The 27,972-nt window shown below is 40.5% G+C and overlaps 1 protein-coding gene across 6 annotated transcripts in view; it reads right to left on the bottom strand.

The window, feature by feature from the left end:
* plch2a (phospholipase C, eta 2a) overlaps positions 1-27,972 on the bottom strand; it is a 128,223-nt gene that overhangs the window by 25,741 nt on the left and 74,510 nt on the right. For 3 of the 6 annotated variants that reach the window (XM_052058257.1, XM_052058258.1, XM_052058259.1), the window contains 4 exons: positions 6,799-6,945; positions 4,646-4,889; positions 4,243-4,372; positions 204-374 (listed from right to left, as the gene is read on the bottom strand). In XM_052058257.1, coding sequence (XP_051914217.1) covers positions 204-374; positions 4,243-4,372; positions 4,646-4,889; positions 6,799-6,945 — 692 coding nt within the window. Of the gene's footprint in view, positions 1-203; positions 375-4,242; positions 4,373-4,645; positions 4,890-6,798; positions 6,946-12,858; positions 13,507-18,703; positions 18,984-27,972 lie in introns of those variants that run through there. The other 3 variants (XM_052058255.1, XM_052058254.1, XM_052058256.1) reach the window with 3 other exon arrangements.

Genomic DNA, 27,972 nt, shown 5'->3' on the forward strand with positions numbered 1-27,972 from the left:
CAAAACGGCACATTAAATCTAGTTGATACTGTGGGATGCTAACTTGCAAAGTAAAGCAAAACAGCTTCATATGCAACATGCCAAAAACATGCACTTGGATAAACCAAAACCAAAAACAAAGAAACCTCCAAAGTTCCAAGTCAGCCTTTGTCACATGAAACAGACCGATTTGTAATCGCACTTATTTTAAACAATGTGAGTACCTTCTGCTCTATTTCTAAGAACCGGGTCAGGTCATCTGCATCAAGGTGGTCTTTGTGGTTGCTATAGGTGAGCATGAGTAGGTACAGGTCTCGGCGAGTCGACATCATCTTGTAGAAGGAGCAGAACTCTTCAAATCCCAATGTTCCTTGGTTGTCATCAGTGTCGGCCTCCTGCAAAACCGGTGCAGGCAAACGAGTCAACTTCATACATAGTACTTTGGCATATTGTGCAGATTCCTGATATTATTGTTCAAAGACAGGGTTACTGACCACAAACCTGTTCTGAAAACAAACCATAGTCAGCATACATTATTTTCAAGTCAGAGCACAGGATGAACTTTTTTCAGAAGCAATCTTATTAGTGTGAACATAACCTCCGCAGATAACACCGTAGCAAATGCTCAGTTGGAGAACTACGTTCATTGGACACCAAACATCAATCTTGCCTTGCTCTTTCCAATTCATTATGTATGAAGCGGGCACTTAACTTGTTAGCAGGCTTCCGCTCAGCATTTTAGTTCAGCAGCTAATATGGATTATTTCATTAGTAAGAATTGCTGTAGCTGCCTCTTCCAACAGCTTCACAGCTACATCCACAAGTCCACTGTGATAAATCATTTAGCAAAGCGACAGTAGTGAAGCCTCCTTTTTTTGGGCTGGTCCGTTTAGAATACAGCAATGCCACAGGCTAAGGATTCAGCCTACTTCAGTACCAAAAACAGCAAAATAATCTGTCCAAAAATAACTATATCAGTCTAGCTCGTGTGTGTCATAAAAATAATCCCAAATTTAAAATGTGTCTGGCTGTAACAAAGTAGAACACATTTTGAGCAGCACACAGCGGTCTCCTTATTTTGAGTTTGTGTTTTGTTTTGGTGTTTGACACGAGCTAAGCTGGGAATCCAAAGTTTCCCCTCTCAGTATCTTACTGGGTAATGTTGGAATGGCTTTCTTTCTTTTCATCTTTTTGCTAATTATTTGAGCATGTTTGTCTAAATCTATTTCGCTATGTTCAAGGCCCTACGTTTGTGCGAAGCACAAGTCTAATGTTTGAATCAATATAATAAAGATGATGATAATAATAACAATGCATGAATTTATGACGACAATGATTCATGGAGTACGATGCACACTGTCATGTCTATGAATGAAATACAATCTTCTGCCCATATAGGCAGAGCGCAGAATTTTTCTGCCTGCACCTCAACCAAATTCACCAAAATTACATGACGCCACCTGCGCCACAACTTAGACCTGCTCCGAGCTGGTCTAAAGTCTAGCCTACTTTCTGTAACCAGGACGGCGTAAAAGAAAACGCCCTCGGTCAACTGGAATGCACAGCATGGTGCAGCACGGTCTGCCAAATCCCCAAACACAGTAAACAAGATTTGCCCTGACATGAAAATGGGTTCACGCCACGCGTACTTGCGCCGTCTACGAGAATAGAACCTACGGTCTCAGTGGAATTTTCATTTTTAGAATACAAATATATGTTACCGGTATACAGTTTTTATTAACGTTTGAAAATTGTCATCAACTGCATATATTATTTTTTAAAACATGAACTACTAATAGCTGTTGGTGAGATAATTGCCTGCTTGCCGCCGAGGTGCCTTTGGGCAAGGCATAGTGCTCACCACCCCAGTTCAAGCAGTGCAACACTCTGCGCACCTCTTTCACTGTGAGGGCTCTATTTTTGTAAATAGCGCATCTGCGCCTTGGCACAAATGCCAGCAGATCCTGATTTTTGTACCACTGCAAGGCACGGTGCACATTTGCCAATTTGGCAGGTCGGACTCTGCCAAGCTGCGCGGCCCCACGAAGCAGAAGTGGCTTGGAGACACGCCTGGTGGAGTCACACTTCAGTGGCAGAACGTCTAAACCTTACACTTGCTCAGGCCATGTACAACACCAGCGCAGAATACACACACTTTACAACAGAGGTCACCAAGGACCACATGAGTAGCCCGAATGCCTGTTCTACAAATAGCTCACCAGTGATGGGATATTGTGAATTCTTACGAGTTTTGTCGTCCAAAGTTCTCAGTGAGTGATATGCATTCAATTGCTGCAGTGTCTGGGGAGCAGTTGAGGCTGTTAGGTGCATTGTTTATGGACACAGGAAGAGTAGGTTGACAGGTTTAAGATAGTACAGATTGCATTTACAGCACAGTTATAGGTACAGGCGTATTCGGACAATGACTAAACTTGACAGACTTTGGCTTTATAGACCATCACGATGAATGTGAATTGAAACTATAAATGACGAATCAAAGTGTAATTTCAATAACTTTAAAAGACCAGGACAGTTCTGTCCTGGGCTGTTCCCTGGACACTCTGGAGGTGGTGGGCAACAGGAGGATGCTAGCTAAACTAACAGCTATGATAGACAGGCGCTCCCACCCCCTCCAGACCACCCTGACAGCACTGGGCAGCTCCATCAGCCAGAGACTGTTACACCCGCGCTGCAAGAAGGAGAGATACAGACGCTCGTTCCTACCGACTGTTGTCAGGCTGATGAATAAACGTGAATACCTGGACTCACCCCCCATTCACCCATTGTAAATAGCACAGCCACCTTATGCAGCATGTATGCAGTTGCATATATGCTTATATTTTATATTGCATTCTGTACTGTGTACAGTTCTTTTTTTTACTTTTATTTTGTGCACGCAAATACTTCATGTTTTCTTTTTCATCTTTCTCCCCTCCAATTTTGCTGCTGTAGATTGCGAATTTCTCCATTGTGAGACAAATAAAGGTGTTCTTATTCTTACTTAAGATTGAGATTTCACAAAATAGTATCCTTATTCAGGGTTTCCCAAAAATGTACTAAGTACATGTCCTTGGCAAACTGAGTTAAATCGGTTGCATGTTGGGAAAGAAAAAAATCATTTACTACAATTCCAACAACATATTCAATAAGATATAGATTTTGTAATTAATTCCACAAACATACACAAAATATGCACACTGTCTGTGACACAAACGTGTTGTAGCATGTGTTGTGTAACATTCTCAATCACCTCTGGTTCCAGCAGCTAACTTGCATTCGGTTGGGCCACTTCCTCAAAACCGGCTAATTTCAACAAGACAATAAATATGGTGTGATTGTTTGATTTCAAATCAAAATGAAGGTGCAGATAAGTAAATAAAACATGCAGTGTTCTTCGACACACTGTTAGTAGATTATATCAAGGGAACTGTCCTTTCTTGTCTTCAAAGTGGCCAAGGGATCAACTCCGCAGGTGATTCGCGGTAAGTAGGTTGAGCTCAGAAATTGAGATTGTCAACACACAAATCTTCATCGAAACACACCGGGCCAGATTGGTCTCTTGTGTGTTAACCTTGCGTTACGTTAGAAGCCATCTGGAGCACAAAAAGCACCATATGGATGCCCGTCTTCAGAGCAATGGACTAAATCCAGTAAGCAGGCTCATTGCAGTGTGAGCGGATGTGAACGTGGCAACCTGTGCTAATCCTCCTGAAGAAGAGAGCTAGTGACGAGGTCATCTGCTACTACGGCTCTACAGATGTTATCTATTTACCTCATTTGTGCATATTGACAATTTTTTTCTGAACAAGTCGATACAACTTCAGTTTCAAGTGTGTGTTTAAAGTTGCAAATTGGCTAAGTGTGCTAAAACGCATTTAGGAATTCGACAACTTTTCGAATTGCACTGAAACAAAACTGACAATAGTTGGCCTGAAATCACAGATACTTCTCATTTCCAATTGTTAAAAGCTGTAAAGGGTACCAAAATAAGCTGTGCCATGAACAGTTAGCATCCATCTAATGGGGTACAAACCACAATTAGACAAGGTGCAATGAGTGTGAGTATGAAGCTAAAAAACACGCTCACAGTCATTAGGATTTAAATAGTCTTCAAAAGTAAGGTTTTGGCAAAATACCATTATTTTAAAAAAAAAAGGTTTATTTGCATAATTGGGGAAATTACAGAAGTATTTTTATGGACTCAATAATAACACAAATATTTTTTGTGAGTGAAGTGAAGACATGTGATATTCCCTACTGTACCTTGAACATCTGTTTGACCTTTTGCCGAGGTAGGTTGACGTTGAGTTTATGCAGGAGCTGGAGGACCTCACTGATGCTTAAGCTTCCGTCACCATTCTTATCAGCCTCCGTGAAGGTCTGTTTTAGCCACGTGATATCAAAGGGAGTTAAAGAAAGTTTGCATAAAGATATAGGGGAATGGATATTGCCATTTATTAATGCTAATATAAGCCAAGATCATTACTGTAACCCTTTCATGCAGAAATAAGGATAACCTGTACTCTGATAACCTGATAAACTGTTCACTGTAGCCTCCGCCGTCCCTGCAAGGGTTAAAATGTCCATTTATGTGCAATATAGAGTACATGGTTAAAGTTACATGCAACAACAAGCAGCCACAGCAAGCAATACCATCAAAGGATATTGGTCTCGTGTACGCTGCCTCTTTGCCAAGCTGTCCTCATCACTGATACCAGCCATCAGGTATTTGAGGCCTGTGATCCAAGTTCGCGCTTCCTCGCCGGTGCCAGACACGAGATCAAGGGACTCCATGTGCTCGCCGTAGTACAAGGTGAAGCAACAGTTGGGGTCAAAGCTGCCCTCGGCATAACGTTGGAAGATCTCGGACTGCTTACCCTCGCACACTTCCCGAATGGAATCTATTGAGACTGGTGCAGGAAAGAGAGAAGAATGAGAATCTTGGCAACATTTTATTAATACTGAGAGTAATGTAAAGGTATTTTACCGAAGGAGCAAAAAGATATGAGAAGCATCTGATTTTTGTTCTCTATGTGCCGTATTAAAAAAAAAAAAAAAAGCATCCGGGCATGTGTTGTGAATAACCACAACGTTCATTCATACAACATGACATGAATGAAACACTGCTGACATAATCATCCATACATAATGCATCGGTCTAGCTGAACGTTCAAGTCTGCACCATATACAAGATGAAAAAGTAAACTAACCTTACCGGTGCATAATATCTTCAATGAGACACTTGAAATGCTGCTCCTGTATACTACATCCTCCCATGTGGTTTTCACTATGGATAGAATTTTTTTTTTCCTCACTGTAGCTCATGAATCATAGAATGATATACACCAGGTTACTGCAAGGGTAAGATGATTTTCATAAGCTGCAGCGGGGGTGATGATTTTACAGCTTTAGACACCACAGGGTGAAACCTGACTTACCGAACACTGACACTAGTGTGTGTCTGTAGTGACCAAACTGGCTCGATCCCATTCACAAATTGTTTATCTACAGGTATTCTTCTGAATTAGTTAAACGGTTTATTTATCTTGGATGTTTCCATGAATAAAAAAAAATAATAATAAATTAAAAATCATGTCAAATGTCAAAACTAATAAGCCTTGAAAACTGATCCGTCTTCAGAAACAGTAACGTGAACCAGGAGCGTGTAAGCCAGCTCCACCAGATTGGGCACCAGCAAGATTTTGTGTAGCAGTCTCACGTGTCCCGGGAGTCCTCTGGTCCAGCCCGATTCTGATCCATACACATCGGGTTACAATATATGTGTTTGCATTTTTAACAGTGTCAATTACTTTTTTTGATTCAACGTATTAGCCGACTGCATAAATTCAAACACTTAACATTTAAAATGTTATTTAAAAACGATCGTAACATTTAATTGAATGTGACATCGCCGTCGTATGTAATAAAATGTGAAATGAAGAACAATCGTCCACTAGAGTGATTGATCAGCTGCACAGGTATGTAAACTTTTAGAATTCGTGAACACGCAATTTTGCAGCCACTTTTAGGGATCTTTGTAAAAGACTGCAATCTTAAATATCCCACAACATGCCCGCCAAATGGTGCATGCTATATACAAGCATGGAAGCTCAATTTGAGATGCCAGTAAATCAGGCTCGGAAGCTTTTAGTCACTTCATCCTATTGCACCATTTTTGTTACAAATAATGATCTCCGCTATATAAACTCAAAAGTGACAACATATTCACTTTAGTATCTTTGAAGAAAAATTCAACGGTTGACCGTTGTCTCATTTTCATTCATTCATGTGCAAGTTTTCAGCCTGCAGCAAAAATAAAAAAAAATGTCTTTTTGTTCCAATATCTTAGGAGGGAAATGTAGTTGAAGCAAACCAGCAAAGCAACTACGTACAGCTATACACATATTCAACTAACTTTTCTAACTGTAAAAAAACTGACCCAAACTTAACCCGCCCGCATCTCTCCCTCTCTCGCCCCCCTTTCCCTCTCCCTCTCTCACTCACACAAGCCATTAATTCAGATATAAGAGAATGTCTTGCAAAATGGGTTAATAATTTTTTGCGTCATAAAATAAAACAATACTTCAACGCCCAGAGGGGTTATGAAATTGACTGTGAAATTCCATTATTTGCAGTAGTTGACGCACCTACCCATTATATTTTATCCAGACTAAATGAAATGTCAAAGTTTTGAAAAGGGTCGAAAAAGAATGGAAATCAACCAAGCCTGCCCCATTTAATGTTGCACGTTTCCTTCATATATTTGCAGCATGAGTGCAGGTGTGAATACATTGTGATCTCAAGGAAAACGACACTCACTCTTGGCTTTTTCATTCTTGCGTGACGGCCTCCAGCGGATGCAAGATTTGTGTTCGTCCAGAAAGAAGAACCGCACCAGTCCCTTGGAGCTGCCACGAAGCTTCACCATCTGGGTACCCATCTGCATGGAGCTCATACATTTCTCCACTGCGGAGAAAACCAAACAAACAAAACAAAGCGTCAGAAAAGATGGAAAGTTGACAATTAGATAAACAATCACCTCCAGGCATGTGTCATGTTTTTTTTTTTCAAATAAGGAAGTGCATTGTGTGTAGTACAATTTGAAAAGGTGGTTCTAAGTAAATGCATTAGCCTATATGATGTTACAAGATTCAGGCGTGGCTCATTGGAAGAACAAATAAAAGGATTGGATAAACAACACCATTGTTATAATATGATATTTAAAACTGTTTAAACAAACAAAAAAGCCAGCAAAGTGGAGGGGTGGAATCCATCAGCAATAAAAATCAAACACACTGAGAATAGAGGGTATGTCCTTGACATCATTTGCGGGTGAAAAGGTCACTAACTCGACAGGAAGCTAATGGGGTCGTATTCAGCAATGAGTAGGATAGCTACAAGCCCCAATGGCTGAAGCCATGCGGCCTTCCAAATAACTGTCACATACAGCAATTTTGGCGGCCTCAGAAAATGCCTCATTCTAAATAAATAAGGACAACAGACTGGTAGTCCACATGACCTTGAACAGGTCCGAGCTCGTGTCTCAATCAAAGACAATGTAGTTTGACAAGTGTGTGTGTTGCAGTTTCAGACTAAACTAAACTATGGATGGATTGGCTTTTAATCAGTAATTTGGCAAATGAATCCATCATCATGAATTTGTTGCAGTTGCATTAATCACTCCTAGAACTGTCTGAGTGAGTGACAATTAAAGGAAGCAATTGCAGTTTTGTTGTAGTCAACCTTATCAAATTTGCAAATAATGCCGTAGCCTCCTGTGCCTTCTCGGCACGTCGCGGCCACAGTAACAAGGCTAATGCACAGGACGATAACATTTCCCCTGGCAGAAATATTACCAAAAACATCTACAATGACACACTTCCAAGAAGTGAAATTTCAATGACAACTCTATTGACATGTTTAAAATAAATACAATAAAATAAAAAGAATAAAGCGCAGCCTGAAGCGAAACTACCCTACAGGCAACTAACTGCACAAGCTAGTTATGACAACATGAAAAAATAAATCCTCCACGTTCTTCCTGAGCTATGTGAAAACGTCAACATGTCATATTCAGATGACGGGCAGCAGATGATAACACACTTGCTTCAAGGTACCAATATTGTGAGGATTTGGATGGTGCATTGGACAACAGCTTGTTTTGGCAGCAAATTATTTGGTCTTAAATGAGTACAATGTATTGTATGCTGTACTATTATTCCCACATTTATTCACAACACCGCTGACGACACAATACAGGCAGAGAAAATAAGACAAAGAAACTCTCTCTAACATGAATCTAACAATGACGAACATCATCCCAAATCAGTTTGAATCATCCGTCATTAGGGAGAGTAAAAGCCTGGGAGAGTGACACTGACATGACCTCAGATATCCCTCTTACATTGCCTGGCACAACCACAGCCTGTTGAGAGAATTAATACTAAAGCTAACACAACGCCCGAGGCCAATTCATTATAGGGTGCCAAGCGAGCCAAACAAGCAGGCTCCGTTATTCACACAATAAATAAATAAATGCATAAATAACAGAAAAATCTGCGACCAGGACAAAATTGCGACCAGAAGCCTATCTACGGGGGAAATGTTGGCCAATTTTGGCCATGACCTGCATTTGACTGTTCAACCCTCTGTGAGCTCGACAGCAAAAGAGAAGACTGACATTAAAGTTTGCTCCTGCGTGTGATGTCCCACTCACTTTACTTCTCTTCATCATAATGGCAGAAACCAGTTGATTCTATTTTCCCAACATGTTTGCTGGCCAGTGCGTGTCATTAACAAAGATCTCCCGTGATGAAAAAAAAAAATAATAATAATAAATAAAAATGCAGAAACATTGCATGTTTTGCACCCAGACCTAATTAGGAAAAACATCCACATTTGCAAATAATCCTGCGCCAGCAAAGAAAAGACAAGGGGGAAAAAATTTATGGCAGTGACAACTCAACAATGACTGATCAACGATTTAAGTTATTTCAATAATAACTCAAAAGAACTGGAGTCGCAAAACAAAAATAATGAGGTAAAGAATCATTGGACATTGACTGGGTTTCAAAGTACCGGTAGTGTTGAAGGATGAAGAGGTATGTTCCATAACAAAACTGTAAGAGAGAGAGAGTGCGTGGCTCAATGTGTGTGTGTCATATTCCACGTAAACAAAAAAGTTGGATCCACAAAGGAAAAAGAGTCTACCACAGTCTCCCTGCTGTAGAGTGAAAATTGAGGATTAGCCCTGAAGTCCAAATATCTGACTTGAGCCCTCGTGTAGCAGACCAAGCTCGATCATGAGCCTCAAGCAGGAACAGCTAAAGCTTGGATGAAGTGATGAAAAGTCCTTCAAAAGCATGATCGGCAATTTAAATCATCGATAACATTGTCAAGTTAAACGGCATCAGATTTCAATAACTGTTTTAAATTGCATTAACCTGTTTTTATATGTAGTTGCCTGATGGGGGGGAAAAACATCTTTTTTATGAAATATTTTTCAAAAAAATTTGAAAATAAAAAGTCAAGTCAAGTGTATTTATAGAGCACTTTCAAACAACCATCGCTGCATACAAAGTGCTGTACATGGAGCGATTTAACATACACAATAAAACAGTAAGACGAATCGGTAATAAAGGCGGTAGAAAGCACCAAGCAGTAAAATCAAGAACAAATCTAACTCATGCTGAGTCGAATGCCAAAGAATACAAGTGAGTTTTGAGGAGGGGCTTTAAAGATGGGCAGCGAGGAGGCTTGCCGAATGTTCAGTGGGAGGTCATTCCAGATCCCATACTTGCCTTTGATCACATATACTGTAATTAATCACAGAGCACAAAATTAAATTGTTGAATGGAGACCAATGACAATTGAAATAAATGGAGAGAGTATGCCTGTATCACTGTCACATTCATAACTTGAAGTGAGTTTTATGGAGTGTTGCTTTTATGATGGCGAAAGGTTTGACCGTCCAAAATTGTAACTTTAATTACAAGATTGTTTTCCAATTTATCAAAGATATTACCAATAACTGTGATCCTTTCAGTCACAATAATGCATGGTTCTTAATATTGACTTGCCTCTGTGTTGTAGCTGCAGGCTGACTGCATCTCATGTCTGGAGACTGTAACACAGCTCCAGATGTTTTATCTTTTGGGCAGTAATGCATGAAATTAGTTGCTGTCGATTTGGTTGGGAAAAGAAGATGGGATGGCATAGTTTTGAGTCAGACCATGCCACTCTCTTTTGACATTGACGTACAGTGCATGTGCCTACACTGAACATTCATCTTGGCCTCTCACCAGAAATGAACATGCTGCGTGTCATAACTAATTGACATGTTAAGTCGGGCGTGTGTTAAGCTCCATGGCATAGGCTCTGTCGAACCCCTTAGACTGATTCGTCGAATCCCTGAGACTGATTCACCGAACCCCTAGGTTTCGATCGAACCCAGGTTAAGAACCACTGCTCTCGCGTATACTCACAGGGCTTTGGGGATTTCACTGTAAATATCAAACATGAAGTCGTGCTGACGTTCATCTTGTCTTCTTATTAGTTGAAATCGGTTTCAAGTTTCTGTTTTTTGTTGTTGTTTTTTTTAGTGAAGAGGAAAACTCTTACCGAGCTGACAGTTTCGGCTGTCACTTCAGCTTTTGTCGGAGGTAGGTAAGAGTTTCTTTTTACTAATGAAAGACCATCGTTAGAAAAAAAATCCTTAAACCTATATTAAACATCAAACTAATAATTTAGTGTGCTTAATTGTAGGCCAGGGAATGCTTGTCATCACAACATTGACAGTACAAAACATTGCAGCTTAACATCTCAAGGTGTGTAATAATAATACGATCAAGAAATGTCCCTTTAAATTTGAGAAAATATTCAATGGCAGTTACCCAAATTCCCTTGATTTGACTATGATGCGATGACACTACATTAGTGCAACCTTCTTCGCAGCTTATTTTGACAAAGTCATCATCAATTACTATTATAAACCTGAGGGAGGAATCATCATGGCGACATGACACCTTTGTTGCCTTGCCGTGCTATGTGCTTGTGTAGGAGAAAAAACAAATGCAGTGACCGTCGGGCAGTCTCTTCCAACCGCATTCAGGTCAGGGAAGTGAACCATGATTAAACACTTGTCAAATGGTCTCGATTTTAGAGGCCAATTGGCTTGATTGCCTTATATAAGTGCACCCTCATAAATGTAGCAGGGAAAAATCACCTTTTCTCTAGATTAATTTCAGAGATCAATAGCTAATATATTAGGTTCGTCTGGTCACACGCTTTAATGCCGTTAAACACCTGTAGACCTACTGTAAGGGCCAGCATATGCCATTAAGATTAACAGACAGGATTCATCTCCTGGCCAGCTTCTTGAGAAGACACAGTTTCCATATAAAGAAATGACCTATATTTACACTTAAGTATTTGAATGGCACAACAGCAGTGCTGCTTGAAGCCACAGCTGTCATGTCTACGAGGACTTCGAACCAGGAAGCAGACACGATGTAATTTGTTGAGGCTAAAGTCAGGCTAGAAGTTGATACAAAGAATGCCATGAGTCGAGTTCTCATGCCAAAGTGACAGGATGGACCAAACCGTCCCTTGTTAAATTACTAGACAACATCATGGCAGCAGGTTAAGCTTGAGGGATTGCCTGCATGCCATATGGCGCAGACCCAATGCACACGCAGGTGATCTCGAGGTTCAGGGCTGACGTAAAAGCAGCAAGCCTGATGCCAGACATAATATGCAGTTCTACAACATATAGAAAAGTCTAAAAGAGCGGTAACAGCAGGGTAATGACCTACATCGAGGCCCGTGCAATGCTAGCATTTACGACCCAAAAATAGTCTTAAATGACAAAATTGGGTGAGTGGTGACCTCTTTTGAGTAATCTTGCCAGACAGACAGACCAGCAGGCAGCTTGTGACCTGGATTGTTAACACCGTGAATTCCTGTACAGTCTGAATGGTTTGCCAAACATGGAACGTTGGATCACGATGTACTTTATGTCTGTAGCCAACAGAGGAGCTGCGAGCAATCTGCTCTATCACAATTATTACGTTTAGTTCCGCCACTGCTTTACTTGGTGAAATTTGAGGATTTATTTATCTTTTGCCATCGCTTGGAATATTGCAAGAGACAAATAAAACTATTAGTCACACCTTGGTAAAGAAATGCGAAGTGAATTCTTTAGGTCTATTGCACAAGTTACACTTCCCATTAAAGAGTCTCCACAGAATAACAAGCACAGAGGCAGACGAGCTCAACGATCAATTTTCAAGTTTGTGAACCAGGCACAGCAACATAACAATCTGTCATTGAGACAGGAAGACGTACTCCGTTACCGCCTTCCTCAATGTTTCCATTTGAATTTGATATTTACGTCACTGAAGTATTTTTATATGAATACGCATGGAAATTTAAACAAACCTGCATTATCATAGGACAGTAATGAAATTCACTCTGCGGACTGTTACGGTGCCACAGAGGGTCGCATAAAACATATAATTCCACAAGCACCACCGATTCCATGCCAATAAACACCACACTTACAGTATGATAGCAAAAAAAAAAAAAATCATCAATGGGTTCATATTTTTACATATTGGGTGGCTAAAAATGCAGGAATGTAAGAGTGGAAAAGGTAACTTCAGAAATGAACAATGGTAGCGGAACGTTAGTATTGACAGCCCCTTTGATGATCATCAAGAATTTGAATTTGTGTTGCGGATAATAGAATTTATTCCAACAATGAGGAACTTGCAAGCGGTGCATAAGAGAAAGTCTGGTGACTGCTCGATTTGGGTATGACAAGCTCGGGTTTGGGACTGATGTGCATGAACAGTATATCATTAATCATACTTGTCTTACCCATGTATCCAAGCCTCCACTTTGAGAAGGCTACAATGCTGCTGCCTATCCAGAAGAACTCGTCCACCACAAGTGATGATTTCGATTCCGCCACCTCTTTGCCTTTGATAGAGAAGGCCCCTTTAGCCGGAGGTCCGGGCATGTCAATAGTGGCCACAGCAGCTGAGCACATCAGGCCCGAAGACACTGGGCCAATGGACAAGAAGTTGCTCTTCTTGTGGACACTCATTGAAAATAACGGAAATGTTAACCTAGTTGAAATATTCGGTCAGTCGTCCGTCTTCTAAAAAGACTGTTTTATTGGGACTGTTCAATCGACATCTCATTTGTCATCCGCAGCGTCATTGGATGGGTCCCGTTTTCAACAATCCAAAGAGGAAAAAAAGATCACAGAAGACTCCCTCTCACTGACTGTTTGAAAGCAACAGTTGGTCAATAATCCTGTAATGTTATTGCTTCAGCAACCCTGCTTATTGCACTTCCATCTTGTTAATATTCCTCCATCGCAAAGAGCCACCAGAAGAAAAAAAAAAGTGCTGCAGCAGTTTGTTTTCAAATCTGCAATTTATCTCCATTCGGTGCCATTATTTCTTTTTAGCCGCATCAGGAGAGCTGAAATTGCTGAGGTCTTCTGAAAGTGTCAGCAGTGTCAGGCAGGTAGAAGAGACATGGAAGCACAACAGAAATTGCAATTGCAACATGTGTGTGGTGGGTGGAAATCCTAAATCCCTTCGGAGCCCTAATCCCAGTCTAGGAGATTTACAATGGTGTGGATTGAAACAGAATGACCCACAGAAAAAGATGGCAAAGAGGCTAGCTCAGAAATAAATGACTGCCGATTACAGAAATAAAAGCTTAATTTCAGGATCACCAGGTATGTGCTTAAAGGATTGTGAACATAAAGGGCATGCGAGTCAAGACACAACTCCGCTAGAAACTCTGCATTTCTGCCTGCTGTATAATCCACTGTTTGAATAGACTTGGAAAGACAATAAGTCTTTTCATTGATCTGAAATGCCAGCCTTCTCATTTCCAATGCAGCTTCATAGTCATTAGCAGCATTTTTCAGATCTAGGAAATCACATGTTGTCAGTAAAAGGGTTTGTATTATTTCTTGTATTTAACCTTTATTTAACCAGGAAAGGGTCCCATTGAGTTATAATAACTCTTCTCACAGCGTGTCCTGCCTAAGACAGACAGCACAACAGACAAGACAAAACAAAGCTACATACAAACAACTATTCCACAATTGACACATTCCATCCACACGGTAGACATCAGGTGTAAAATACATCACAGAAGAATCAAGTCAAAAGGCATCAAAGGTTAGAAACCGTTGCAATCGTTTGAGCCGCCCTGATTGATTTTAAAGTATTTTTAGAAGAGAGTCTTGTACTCGAACAAAAGCAGACAGTTGCCACACTTAATGACCTTGGGGTAGTGCCAGATAATTTTTTTACTTTTTCCTACTCCTTTGAACATTGTGTGTGTGAGATTGTTGTGTTGTATGATGACTGTTTTCGTTTCCTTTTTTTTTTACTATTTTACTTCCTTTTACTTTCTGTCAATTTATTACTGTATGTTTTTCTGTTCAATAAACATTAAACAAAACAAACAAACAAAATGAAAGTAACAGAGGCTTATGGAATAAAGTAGTATCATCTGGGTAAAGATGAACCTTTGTTTGCCCTAAGTGCCTGCCTCAATTGCTTATATAGATGGAGAATAAAACGGGGTCCAAAACTGACCTTTGTGGGACACCCATTTTTACTTACAGTAAGAATAAGGCACCACTATCCAATGCCACACACTGAGTTTTACCACTCAGGTTGTTAATAAACCATCTTAGCGCACTGCTACTAAAAGGTATGCTTTGCAATTTTTGCGGGAGTGGGTGATGATCCATAGCATCAAATGATTTAGATAAATCGATAACTAAAGCAGCACAAGACTTCTTGTTATCTAAAGCTTGTATGATGTCGATGGTAACTGACATTATAGCTGTAATTGTACTATGTCCTTGTCGGGCGGCAGACTGACTGGGGTTTAAAATTGAGTTATAAAGTAAGAGTGGTTTTAGTTGTTCATTTCTGAGAGACTCAATTTAGTCAAGCCCAAACAGTTTGGAAAAGGGGCGATAATTGTTTAACATTGAAGGGTTCCCATTTTTTAGAAGAGGAAGGACACAAATCAAAGTGACAGGTGTCTGAATCAATAAGTAATGTTATTCAAGTTCGCTACTTTCAGGATATTTTCCTTTGCAGCTCATACCACCACAACACACACTGTCACAAGCATCACTTGTTGACTGAAACAGGTCAGGGTGTGATACGGTAGTCTGAGCACGTTGAATGGTGTCAAAATATATTAGAAATCTGGAGGAAGAGTACCACAAAAAACGTACGGACACAGTTGCAATTGGAAAAGGATGATTTCAAACAAAGTAAGTAGGTAGAAGGCTGTTCACAGACAACCTCAAAAACAATAACGGAAAATAAATCATCCAGGACATCACTGTGTACTGTCTGAAAAAAGACCCAGCAGTAGTCACACAATTTCCAATGCATTCTATCAATTTGTCAGAATGTTTCAATCATCCAGCCAACTCCTGGAAAAATCCAATATGACAGTTTCTTATTTCACACCATTTGAGTTACTTGAGTACTTTGTAGGTTTCTGGGCCGGTGGTGCTCCACAAAGTTTCATGGAAATTGGCCAAGTTTTTTTTGTCGAGAGGTTTATGTAAAACCCATACAAGCACGCGTACATGTGCACGCACACACACACGCACACGCACATGCACACGCACACACACACACACACACACACACACACACGCACACACACACACAGACACACACACACACACACGTAAAACCTATGACCTGCTTGCAGAACATAATTGGGCTGAATTTAAACTACCCTACACGGTTTAAGTGACCCATTTATGATTTATTTTCTCCCATGAGGCAGTTTGCATATGTCATGGTGAACTTGAAGAAAATAATTAATAAATAAATAAGGAAAACATTACAAAAATGGTATTTTCTTTTAAACTAAAAAATGTAACATTCTGAAAGAGAATATGGAATTCCAAAATGAATTACACTGACTGGAACACAGTTTGATCACAATCTTAAAATCCATCCAATTACTCTGTAATGCAATGGGATTAAAAACTATCAATTTAAACCTTTTTTTTCATCTTCTGAGCCGCTTGATCCTCACTAGGGTCGCGGGGGGTGCTGGAGCCTATCCCAGCTGTCTTCGGGCAGTAGGCGGGGGACACCCTGAATCGGTTGCCAGCCAATCGCAGGGCACACAGAGACGAACAACCAGTCGCACTCACACTCACATCTCGGGACAATTTAGAGTGTTCAATCAGCCTGCCACGCATATTTTTGGAATGTGGGAGGAAACCGGAGCACCCGGAGAAAACCCACGCAGGCCCGGGGAGAACATGCAAACTCCACACAGGGAGGCCGGAGCTGGAATCGAACCCGGTACCTCTGCACTGTGAAGCCGACGTGCTAACCACTGGACTACCGGGCCGCCCTTAATAAATAAATACACTTTTTTTTTACTTTTGTTGTTACATTTCGGATGAACAGTATTGTACTTATATTTTAGCGTTCTAAACATTCCAGTAAAAGCACCTGTACATTGTAGTAAAATCACCATTATAAAAACATTGCCAAACGATGCTTTCCAATTACTAGAGCTTTAAATTTGGGGAGCTGAGGCACACACCATACACAGACCATTTTGCGGAATAACGAAGTATTATGCTGGATACATCACTATGTATGAAATCTTTCAGACATCTGCCAATGCAACTGCAGTACAGTGGACCCCAGCAAAGAGGCGGACAGGGACTGGGCCGGCCCGCAAACAGCGGAAATCGTACCTGTCAACTCATACGGTTTAGCCATAGTTCATACGGATGTTGTGGTGAATCTTACGTATATGGCCGTATCGCACAAATCATACGGATTCTGAAAATTTCCGTTTTTTCTTCCCCCCCCCCCCGACAGGTAGTTCTGTTTGCTTTTGCCCAGAACAGTGCTCGTCTACTCGAATGCTTTCATTTCCGGAATACAACTCTGAACACAGTAATGCCACTAAGTAGAATGATGATTAGACATTAACCAGGCATTGTATTATGGAGATCTGCAATAAATATTTTTTCTGTGCCTTTATTTTAAAATGCTCTGGTATGTTATATGGATTTTTTGCTCTTTATACGGATTTTTTTGGTAATTTATACAGGTTGGCGCTCCGAAAAGTTGACAGGTATGGGAAATCCACATACAACTGATGAAATACATCGGAAGAAAAATAAATAATACTTTTTTAAAACTTTTTTTTTCAAAAATCACTAAAACATCCAGTTTGTGTTTTCCATGAAAACTGAGGTTACAGTATTTAACACCAAAGTGAAGGGCTAACAATACAGACAATATCAAAAGCCAAACTGCCTTCTTGCTGTTCTTACAATATCAAGTTTCGCAATTTAACTCTTAATTTCTCTGAGGACTACTCTTAACTGGTACAAACGAGTTGCCAGAGGAGATTTTCCACACTTTTCAGCCGGGCTGGTGCTACACCTCTTGCATGACTGGAGTCCTTTACCCTGAGCTCACCAACCTTTTTCAGCTCCTGACACCAACAGTCACCAACTAACTTGCATGTGGTGTCAACTTGAAAGGTAAAGTTAGTTTTGAGATCCATACAAACATGGAAGTTCGCGTGCTGCATTCAACAAAGGCTTTCACCTGTGCCTTCCCACCTTCATCTAGGGTGCCCAAACTTTTTGGATCGAAGATCTACTTTTCGATCAACTAACCTCCCGGGATCTACCCTTACCGGCACGCGCACGCACACACACACACAAATTTGAGATTTATCTGCTTTAAATATTTTTTTTTGTGAAAATGAGACTGATAAGATGATTAGTGTGCAGTGTATATTAACACAAAAATATATTACTAACATGTACAAAGACACACAAATGGTTGTTTGGTTTTTTCCTTCTCGACACTCCTCGGATGTACTTGGGACCTGTCTTAGATCTACCGGTAGATCAGGATCTACCTAATGGGCACCCCTGATCTAGGCTTTGGGCTTGCCCATCAAATAAGAAAAATATTGTACATAATATTCATCCAAAACCTGAGCATACGAGACAAGATGAAGACTAAGTATTAGACCCTCTCAGATGTGATCTTATTAAACAACCCCTGTCGTCAATTAAACTGACTGGCAGAGTGATGACTCAAAGGAAAATTCTGCACACAAAAACACTACACGTAAATCAGAAAGTATGCGTCATCAGGGCTGCATGATCTCAGGATTCATTTCAAGCACAGTGCTTTATCAGCCATGCTCAAAGTACATGTCGCTGAGAAGTGGGACAGCATGAGATCACCTCTGTACTATTAAGGACTGTGTTAAGAACGAGTGCTAAACGAGATTTTACCTTCCCCACTGTGTTATCTATAATTAAAGAGAGGTCGGGACTGACCTGGAAACGTGTGGAATGATCCGGATCAGCAGAGACTTCCTGGAGTGTAGAGCTGGCTGCAATCCATTCAGCTGTCACTTAAGTCACTTTTTGAAAAAACGCTAGCCAAAAATCACTGATTTTAAGTTACCACCGCCATACGTGCTCACTGTTAAGCTTTTCATTCATAAACTTCACGAGTTTTAGTAATCGATAGCCCTTTGAATGCAGCGACGCGAATTCCTGCTGCAGATTGAAGGCTCATCTGCATTCAGGTGTTCGAGGGGATTAAAAAAATAATAGAGAAAAAAAACTTGGGCAAAGAATTCATAGACAACTCACCATGACCAAGACGTTTGCCTTTTTTGCTTTTTCCAGTTCGACATTTTGAAACGCTGTTTGCAAAAAATTGGCCAAAATGCAATTTACTGCGCAGTTTTCTGACTTTTGGCCAAGTGACGTATGCATGGATTTTCAACGGCTTGTCGTTGTGAAACCAATGATGCGTTGATTTATACAAATTATGAATGTGTAGCATATTGAATGACAACAACCAGGCGGACTTCTGTTCACGTTGACTTGCGTGACGCAGCGTCCATGACGTCATGACCTAGGAAGCCCACGAACGTGCCATTCACGTACGCACAGAAAACCGGAGCATTAAGACTGCAAAATAACGTTCATTTTTTTACATAAATTTTTGTACATTGACTGTACAGTCAAACGTAGACACATGTTTGCATCTATTCCACGGCATTTCTACTTATATACTTATATACCATGTATATACCAAACCCAGTAAATAGGTGACCCCACCAATGGTCTTGATCTGAGCACTGAGGCATTGTGATGGCATTTTAAGTCGACACCAAGTGGCAAAATGGCCGCCCTTTAGATGGATTAAAAACAGGTGGATTTTACTGCTGAACTCATATTCCACAAACCCAATTAATCAAAACGCCGTGTTTAGACACAAAAACACATTTAAGAATGTTGTGGGTTGACTTCACCTTTAACGTGTCTTTTTCCATTAAAATTAACACAAATGCATCTTAGTGCCAAATGTTCTTCTTTCGGCTTCCTTTGAAAATAGTCTATCTTTGTCACTTAAGCTCTGTTGACCTTTAATGCCACTGGAGAGAGCAGCATTAGCTTGTTACGATATACAAGATGGAACTGTGCGTTGAAGTGTCAGGATGAGGCAACCACTGTGGATTCATACAATAGCAGACAGCAAAATACATGATGTTACGTCCTAGATATGTATGAATTTGTGAAACTCTTAAACCTATTGCATTTCTTCACGGTTATTACAATTGTATAAAGACAAGAGCTGAGTGGGTTTAATAAGTAGGCAGACCAATATATGCATATTTATCAGCAGAATTTGAAGGAGAACACATTGAGATTGTTCAAGCCACGCTGAATCTTTTTAGGTCTCTACTATTTTGCACCTTTGGGCCCACATGATTGGCTCTGTCAATAACGACTGCTTTGAGTCCAAAATTTAAAATACCGTAACCAAAAACTGAATAACCAATTGAAAATAGGACTTTAAGGATGGTTATTTCCACATGGGAGGCATTTACACATACAAAACCAAGGCAGCAAATATTGCGCATGTGATTGTTTATTTATTTTACAAGTGACTTTACTGTTATTTGTCCAATTTTAATAAATTGACCCATACACACACAACACATGAGAGAGACAGAGAGAGAGAGACAGAGAGAGAGACACAGAGAGAGAGAGAGAGAGAGAGAGAGAGAGAGAGAGAGAGAGAGAGAAGAAAAACTCCCTTACTCCCTCTTAGCAGCTATAAATAAAACAGCGCGGGACATTACATCAACCTCTGCATGAACACAGGACATATCAGGGCCAGGCAGCTCAGTCTGCAGCAATGTAATGTCCTATAATCATTTTTAAATACCAGACTAGCAGACTAATGTATAACCACGATCATGATAATGTAATAAATGTAACAACCAATCACTTTGTAATGCATGAAAAAAAGGGTTGGAGATCAGATTTACTCTGATTTTCGATTTTCGATCAGATTTTTCCTCTCTGGTGACAACAACACTATTTCCACTGGGGTTTTTGAACAGCCGCTGAACAACTTGTTTCCATTGTTCAAGGCACTGAATGAGCGTAAACGTGTGTGCAGTTACCAAAACGCGTAACAGTGCCAGATGGTATAGTGTCACAGAGACGGCTGAGGCCTGCTGGTTATCTCTTCAGGGGAATGATGCCAGCTTGTATGTGTTAGTGAGTTTGCTGGTTTCAGTGCAGAGGATTAGCTTCTGCAGAATCCCCTAAAACGGTCTGATGTTTTCGGAGACGCACATTAGGTGGCCAATTGGAGGTAGGGACAGAAGGTTCTGCTGTGTAAATCTGCTCTCTAACTGCTGTTGACGCTTTGTCTAAAAACACAGCATAAAGACTATCTGGTGTACTGTTAGTACTTTGCCTCAGAGCACACCTCTTCAAACACCAAAATAGAAAATGAGACAAAGGACAAATGGTGTCTAGCTACACATCTGAAAAAGCTAATCACAGATTTGACATTTAATTGTGCATGTATGTCTCCATTTATAGGGTTTATCTGAATCTGAATCATCCACATATTGGCATAATGCCCTTTGACAGATGATGTTCACAAGGAATTTGTGTTTACATAGTAGCGTGAGCTCGCCTTCGTCACACCAGACAGCATCCGACAGTTTTCATAACACTAACTATCCATTTGTTTGATCGACTGTAGCACTTGTCCTTGTTACTAAACTGCTTCTGCATGATCCTAACCCAATACGCGAGCAACCATTGAGACTCAATAATTAGTTCTGGTCAGACCCAAAATGGGTGCTGCCGCAGTATTTATGATCACAACTGCTTTATGTATGGGACAGAGTGCTCCCTGGATTTGGGATGTATAAAGTAGTGTACCAATATAAATGTTTATCTGGCTGTTTATCTGCCTTTATTTGTCTCGTAATTGTAATCGTAAATGTAATATACAGTTTAGCTTGAGATTTCAGCTACAAATGATCAAAACTATAAAGCTTTTTCTTCGTCTTTGGGGTAGGTGGAGGTGGGTTAAAGTCGAAGCTGGCGCCCGAGTAGGCAGTACAGTCAAAAACAGTGACTGTACTAATCAGTCACTAATAATAATAGTACCCTTGTCTCACACTGTAAAAAGGATGAAAAAAAAACAAGTCTCCTTAGCGTGTAGTTACGTAAGCAGCATTGGCAACTGTTAAATGATATGACGTAGAAAAAGAGCAACGGCATGAAAAAGAATGGCTGTCGATAGAAAGTGCTCTCATGAGCCTTGCTTTTTTTGTTGTTTTTGTGTTTGTTTTGTCACTTTGTGTTTGTTGTTACATCGTGTGGACCTGATGTGGACTTTTTTCAGCATTTTTCGGCCACGACATTCATCAAGGAGGAGACTCTGTGCTTGGTGGTTGCGCCCCCTCGGCAGCATGGGTATACCAGCACTGTTTTTGACTAGAGGAATGTCGGCGCCATTTGACTGTCGTTGCTGGACAGTCCCGGGTCGCTTGTGTCTTGCGCCTGTAGTGGGCAGCATTTTTCACAGCCCCGCTTTGTTCGGCGGAGAGATCGGTGCTGTTGAACGGCCTGCGGCTGGATGGATGCAAGGCTTGAGGAGCCGACGATGAGAAGAAAGGAGCGTCAGCGCGGAGCGCCGATGCGGATGTGGAACTGGGAATCGCGGCTTGGAGTTTGAAGCGGATTACGTGGCACAGGAGAAGTGAACTCATCTCTTTTCGTCAATGGACGCTACAGCTTCGTGTTTGCTTTCAAAACTTAGCTTGTAGCAGACGTGTGCACATTTTCAGCATGACGTCTCTGATCCACTGGTGAAAGGACACTGATCCTCTCCTCTTTCATCTATAACTGTTTCAGACAACAAATTGTATGCAGAAAAGTGGTGAAGATTGCAGGATTGTCTGTGTCCTATGTGTTGTGTTGTGTTATTTTTGTAATTTTGACTTCAAAATGGCGCCGCGAGAGTGGCTGCCTTTCCAGCAGCTCCTATATTTTGTTGTTCTACTTCTTCCTTTCCATTGCGGGACAAATAAAGGTTTTCTTAAATAGGGTTGGCAGTTTCTCACCACACGTAAACATGCAGAAATAAAACTTCTCTGCTGCAAGATAAAACTGCATGCCCTTTTTCTTCACTGACTTGTTTCACCTTGTGGAAAATCCATACTCATGATGTTTGTAATAGGTCTCCATTTAACAAATGGAATAGCTTGTGAAGCCGATATAAGACGCCTCACCAAGAGGTTTTCAAAAGCTGTTTTGCCAATTTAACTCTCGCCAACTGTTATGACCATGAAGAACAGAATTCAGTTGGTGCAAGTGAATCCAAACTTTTTATTTCCAACTTGCTGTCATCAACAAGCAATCTATCCTTATCTGGGCTGAAATTGTAATAGTACAAATGAAGGACAGATGAGAAAATGAAGAAGGAAAAATAAATGGATGAATGGCAATGTACTTTCAAAACTCATGCAAAGCTTATTTCAATGGATGAATTAAAGATATATTATTTCATTCACACACCAATATCCTACTGTTCCAGCCCCTCAAACATCATTATATTCAAAACAAATCCAGATGAGATGAAACGAGAACGCAGGATTCAATAATGCCCAATTACAGCTGCTCTCCAAAGCACTGAATAAATCATCGTGTTGAAAGACAGCTGCAATGATAATTGGAACCGCTGTGATTTTTATCCTCCGTTGAATAAGCATTTAAAGAGAACACACATTTGAAGTTTTGCTGTTTGATGGTTATAATATATTATGACGTGAGATTTGAAACCAAAAGAGTTTATATATACATCCATCCATATCCTGGAAAGAGTGTACATGTTCTCCCAATGGCCGTTTGAATTTTCTGTAGGTACACCGCGCTTTCTACCACACCACCAAAACTCTTCATTTTCTTAGGTTGCTCGAAGGCTCGAAGATTCTAATTAGTCCATGTAGGTGTAAAAGGTGTTTTGTCTATACCTGCAATTGGTTGGCAATTAGTCCATGAACCTAATGAGGACAAGCGCAATAAAAATGGATGGATGATGGAACAGATGCAACCCTCTTAAACAAATCAATATTTAATGACGTGTGATTTATTTAGTCGAATGCTGCTAAGATTTGTCAAAATGTCAATGTTGCTAGGACAGAATGTTCTACTCTAAACAATGCTGTCCCACTTCTCAACTACCTAGACATAATATTTAGACACGTCATTGAGATGTAAATTCAGAAAGATCAACATATCTTGGTTTTGAGTGAAGTTTGTAGTGATGATACACGACAGGAAAATAGTAGCCCAAAACGCCTGGCACACTGCAGTGATGTGACAAGTCCACTACGCCAGACGATAAGGGACAAGCTAATTTGTATTTTGGAGGAATTTTCATTCACAGTATAGGCTTTCATATTGCTCTATTGCGGTTTTTCATACAGTGAAAAAATACTTGTTTTTGTTTCAGTACGGCCTTTCATGGTTATAGATGATTCGGGTGCAGGTTTGGAATGAGTGACTGCAAATAATGATGTTTTTCTGAATATAAATGAAAGACTGTTTGCATTTGAGTGTGATTGAGGAACCGGGGGTGCCAAGGTGCCCCGAGGAAAGGGGAGAGGCCGGTTGGAACCCTGGAGTGGAGATCGAGGTGGGCACTAGAAAAGGCCCCACAGCAGGATGACTCCAACAACAAAAGATGGCCAAATGTTGGAGACCATATACACATCAAAGAAAGATTCACAAGGGGACAACACACACACACACACACACACACACACACACACACACGCACACGCACAGGCACAGGCACACGCACACGCACACACACCTTTTTGGGGAATTGTATTAAAGGTGGGTCAAGGGAAAGGCGTCTTGGTCACTCTGCCTCGCTACCTTCGCGGTTAGGAGAAGTTGATGACCCAGAGCGCTGTTTATAATAATTGGCGTTATCTATGCTGTATTAGACTATTTGTTAGGGATTAAATACTTTTCTGTGTTATTGACTCAAAAGACGTGTGAATCTGATCATTCCTGAGCCCATCAACGAGCACCCCGGAAGTCCGCCAAGGTATTTGATTATTGGTCAAATAGTGTGGTGGGAATTCTGCCTTCAATTTGTGCTTCCATCCATCAATCCATCCATCCATTCTACTCCGTTTATCCTTTCTTTTACAACAGCACTAGAAAATCTCAATGTCCCATCACTAGGGAGTTATTTTTAGAAAAGGCCTGCGGGCTACTCATGTGGGCCTCGAGGGCTACCTGGTTGGTGACCCCGGCTGTACAGGATAAGCCCTCGAAGATAGATGGATGGTATGTGCACGCATTTTGTGCAGGTAACTGGATGGAAAACGTACCTGTATAATATAAATTGTTTTTTGGGTAAGATGTGATCAAGAAAGTAATGAAAATCAACTGAAAAAATTCCTTGAAAAATGAATGCAACTTTTGACAAGCCAGTGCCAGATGTACTTTTAATTGGTCGAGGATGCATACAAGGTCACTGTAATTATGTTTTGCATTTCTTATTTGACACGCACATTAGTAACCTTGTCACCATTGCAAAGTCAACTGGATGTTGCTCAAGACGAGAAAGCTGTGCAGTGGAAGCCCACTGAGTCGTGTGAGGAACAAGGACAGTCGGCCATGTGTGAGCAGTGTCCCTCTGCTCTGATAGTTTTCATTCACACATACGACTAATTGCGTGCCGTGGCAAACTCTATTGACCCGCGCATCAATCATTTGACAAGTCTTCGCAAAGCGAATGTCGCTTCCTTCGTTCTGTGGGCCCTGCAGGCACATCTCCAATGACAAAAAGAATGTTTTGACATTAGCTTCCATATAGAGGCCTCGTGATGTCTTGCTCAAGGATGAGAGGGAAGTGAAAATGTTTCCTTTAATCAAAATCAAAATGAGTAAAAGAACCATTTGGCATTTGTTTGCTCGTTTGACATTTAAACTCCCGTACGGCAGCCTACATGCTCTCATGCAGTATGTGTTCATGGCACTCAGACATGAGTCTTTGCATTTAAACATAGGACTAACATAATCTTTTTGTCATGTTCCTATGTCTCTGCCTGCCTGTCTTCTTGGGGATCGCCGGTGGGCGGAGCCTGCTGTGTCACAGCGACTGTCAATCACGTACCATCGGATGGAAGGTCAAGGAAGACGGCAAACAATTATGTTGCGTATCTACCTCCGTCATTGTGAACATTAGTGCTGTAGTATTTCTCATTCTTCGTTGTTTTAACCCGTTCGTATTGAAATTTTGTTCGTCATTTGTATTTCTATAATTTTGTTTCTCGAGTGGTTCTATCTCGCGTAGTTAGATTCTCTGTGCTTATTTCTGGATTAGGCAACCTTCATCGGCTCTGGCTCAGTCCACCACTTTGAATTAGTTTTTAGTTTTTGATCATTGTTTCCCATTGACCTTTTCTTCATTCCACAGTATTGTTTCTAACTAATTGTGATTCCTTGGTTTCACAAATTCAATTTGATGATTCTATTTTCGTTGTTGTTTTGCAGAATCTGGTTAAAGGACCAAGACTTGGCGTTTACGTCATTTTCACACTTTTCATGCCAAAAAGGAAAGAATATGACAATAAACTCCGACTCATTCTCCACAACTTCTATCAATAAAAGCAAGCCACGAAGTAGAATCAGGCAAATAACATTACATATTGATCAAGACCACCTGGCACAAGTATTTCTACAAAGTACTCACAAAATGAAGTGCATATACAAGCAAGAATTGAGGAACTTGGATTAATCGATTATCACGACAAACAATTGCCAGCAGTAACATACTACATAGTACATGGATACAATAGATGATCCCATCTGTCCTTGAGGCTCTTCGGTTTATTCAACAACTCGAGCTCCCAACAGTCTGCAATACTAACGCACACCCTGGCCCTATATTGCGAAAACACACTAGTAAGAAAGGTTTGAACTTTTGACGTTTCTCAAAGCTTTTGATGATTTAAAGATTGCTACATCTGTTAAGAGCTACAATTTCAATCTAGTCATTAAATTGAACACATGACCGATATTGAATACTTGTCTGTATAGTATTAATTGGAAAGAACCTGAAAACAACAAGACAGCAAGAGAATGTGTTACTTATTAAAGCACCGCCACTATCGAGCATAATGCACACACACTCAACAAGTCATTTGGGTCTTTACCTGATCCAGAGTCCTTTGCCATCATGACCTCCCTCAAGTTTTCACATTTTAAAAACTCCAAAGTGAGCCTCCGGTTTTCTTTTGGTGTCACTCTTTGCCGTCAGAACAGCAAAACTCAGTCAGAGATGAAGGGTCTCTTCTTGAACTTTAGATGATACCGCCAAGTTGACCGGACTCCCCCCAGAAAGCTTGTCAGTATTCCTTTCCACAGAGCTGCACTTGAGGTCACAAAAAATGCCTCACAGTCAACCGATGCATTCCCGTCACGGAGCTGCTAATGAAACACCAGAATGTGTCGAGGTTTATGGAGCTCCAGGTATCACGACATATATGTTGAGGCGTGAGAACCTGGATTCTCACATGGAACTCCTTCATATTAAGCTCAACTGATTTACAGTAAAAGCAAATTTCCCATTTTTAAAAAGGATCACATCTTTAAGTACACAGGTATTGGGGGCACTAAATGATCCAAAGAACTTAAAAAACAAAACTGTAAATATGAGAGTTAAGGTTAAATATTCTGAGAAAAGAGCTGTAACAATGACAAGAGGTTGGAATATCACGAGAAAACACTGTGTAAAATGAGAATCAACAACAAAATGAAATCTCATAACGCCTCTTTTATTGAGTTTAAATGGTTAGTAAGAAGTGACTGAAGGAGAAAAAAATCATGACGTTTACTAGCTGATCTATAACAGTTTGAGAGAGAAAGCTTTTTACTCATTTGATCATTTCCAATATTAAACAGTAATTATTTCCAGTACAGTATAACTAGATAGTTGCGACTCTTGTCGTTATTTTTTTCTTGAAATGAAGTTTTGCTTTTTTTTTGGGGGGGGGGGGGTGAATCAAAGTAAAATCAAAGTAATTAAGATGCTCACAGAAATCCAAAAAGAACAATACAAAGAAAGTAGGAGACAAGTTGAAGACCATAGAAACCGCAGGGATAAATACATTCAAATTACATAAAAGAGAAGTATTTAGTGAACACGCTTTATGAGTTTCAATGTCGTACTTGGCAGAAAACATGTCCAAGCACACAGAGAACAAGCAAACTCCGCAAAGGAACCATAGCTGGGATTCAGAAAACAAATTTCGGAACCGCTTAACTGACGTGTTTACCACTACAGCACCTCAAAATTGAATTTTCTTTAACCACACTCACCAGAAAGCATTACTGTCCTGAAGAGAAGACCACAATACTTTGTATTGGATCCCAACAGAGGGTCAGGGTGGCCTCCGGTTGCGGCTCACAACTGAACATGCTTTCACCATTGTTTTATTCTGAGGAAGACGGGTTGGCTCTTCAAAGCTCAACATTCTGAAGAGGATCAATGCTAAAGACATGAACTAAACAACAGA

This window comes from Hippocampus zosterae, chromosome 2 (assembly GCF_025434085.1).
Source record: "Hippocampus zosterae strain Florida chromosome 2, ASM2543408v3, whole genome shotgun sequence".
Lineage (NCBI taxonomy): Eukaryota > Metazoa > Chordata > Actinopteri > Syngnathiformes > Syngnathidae > Hippocampus > Hippocampus zosterae.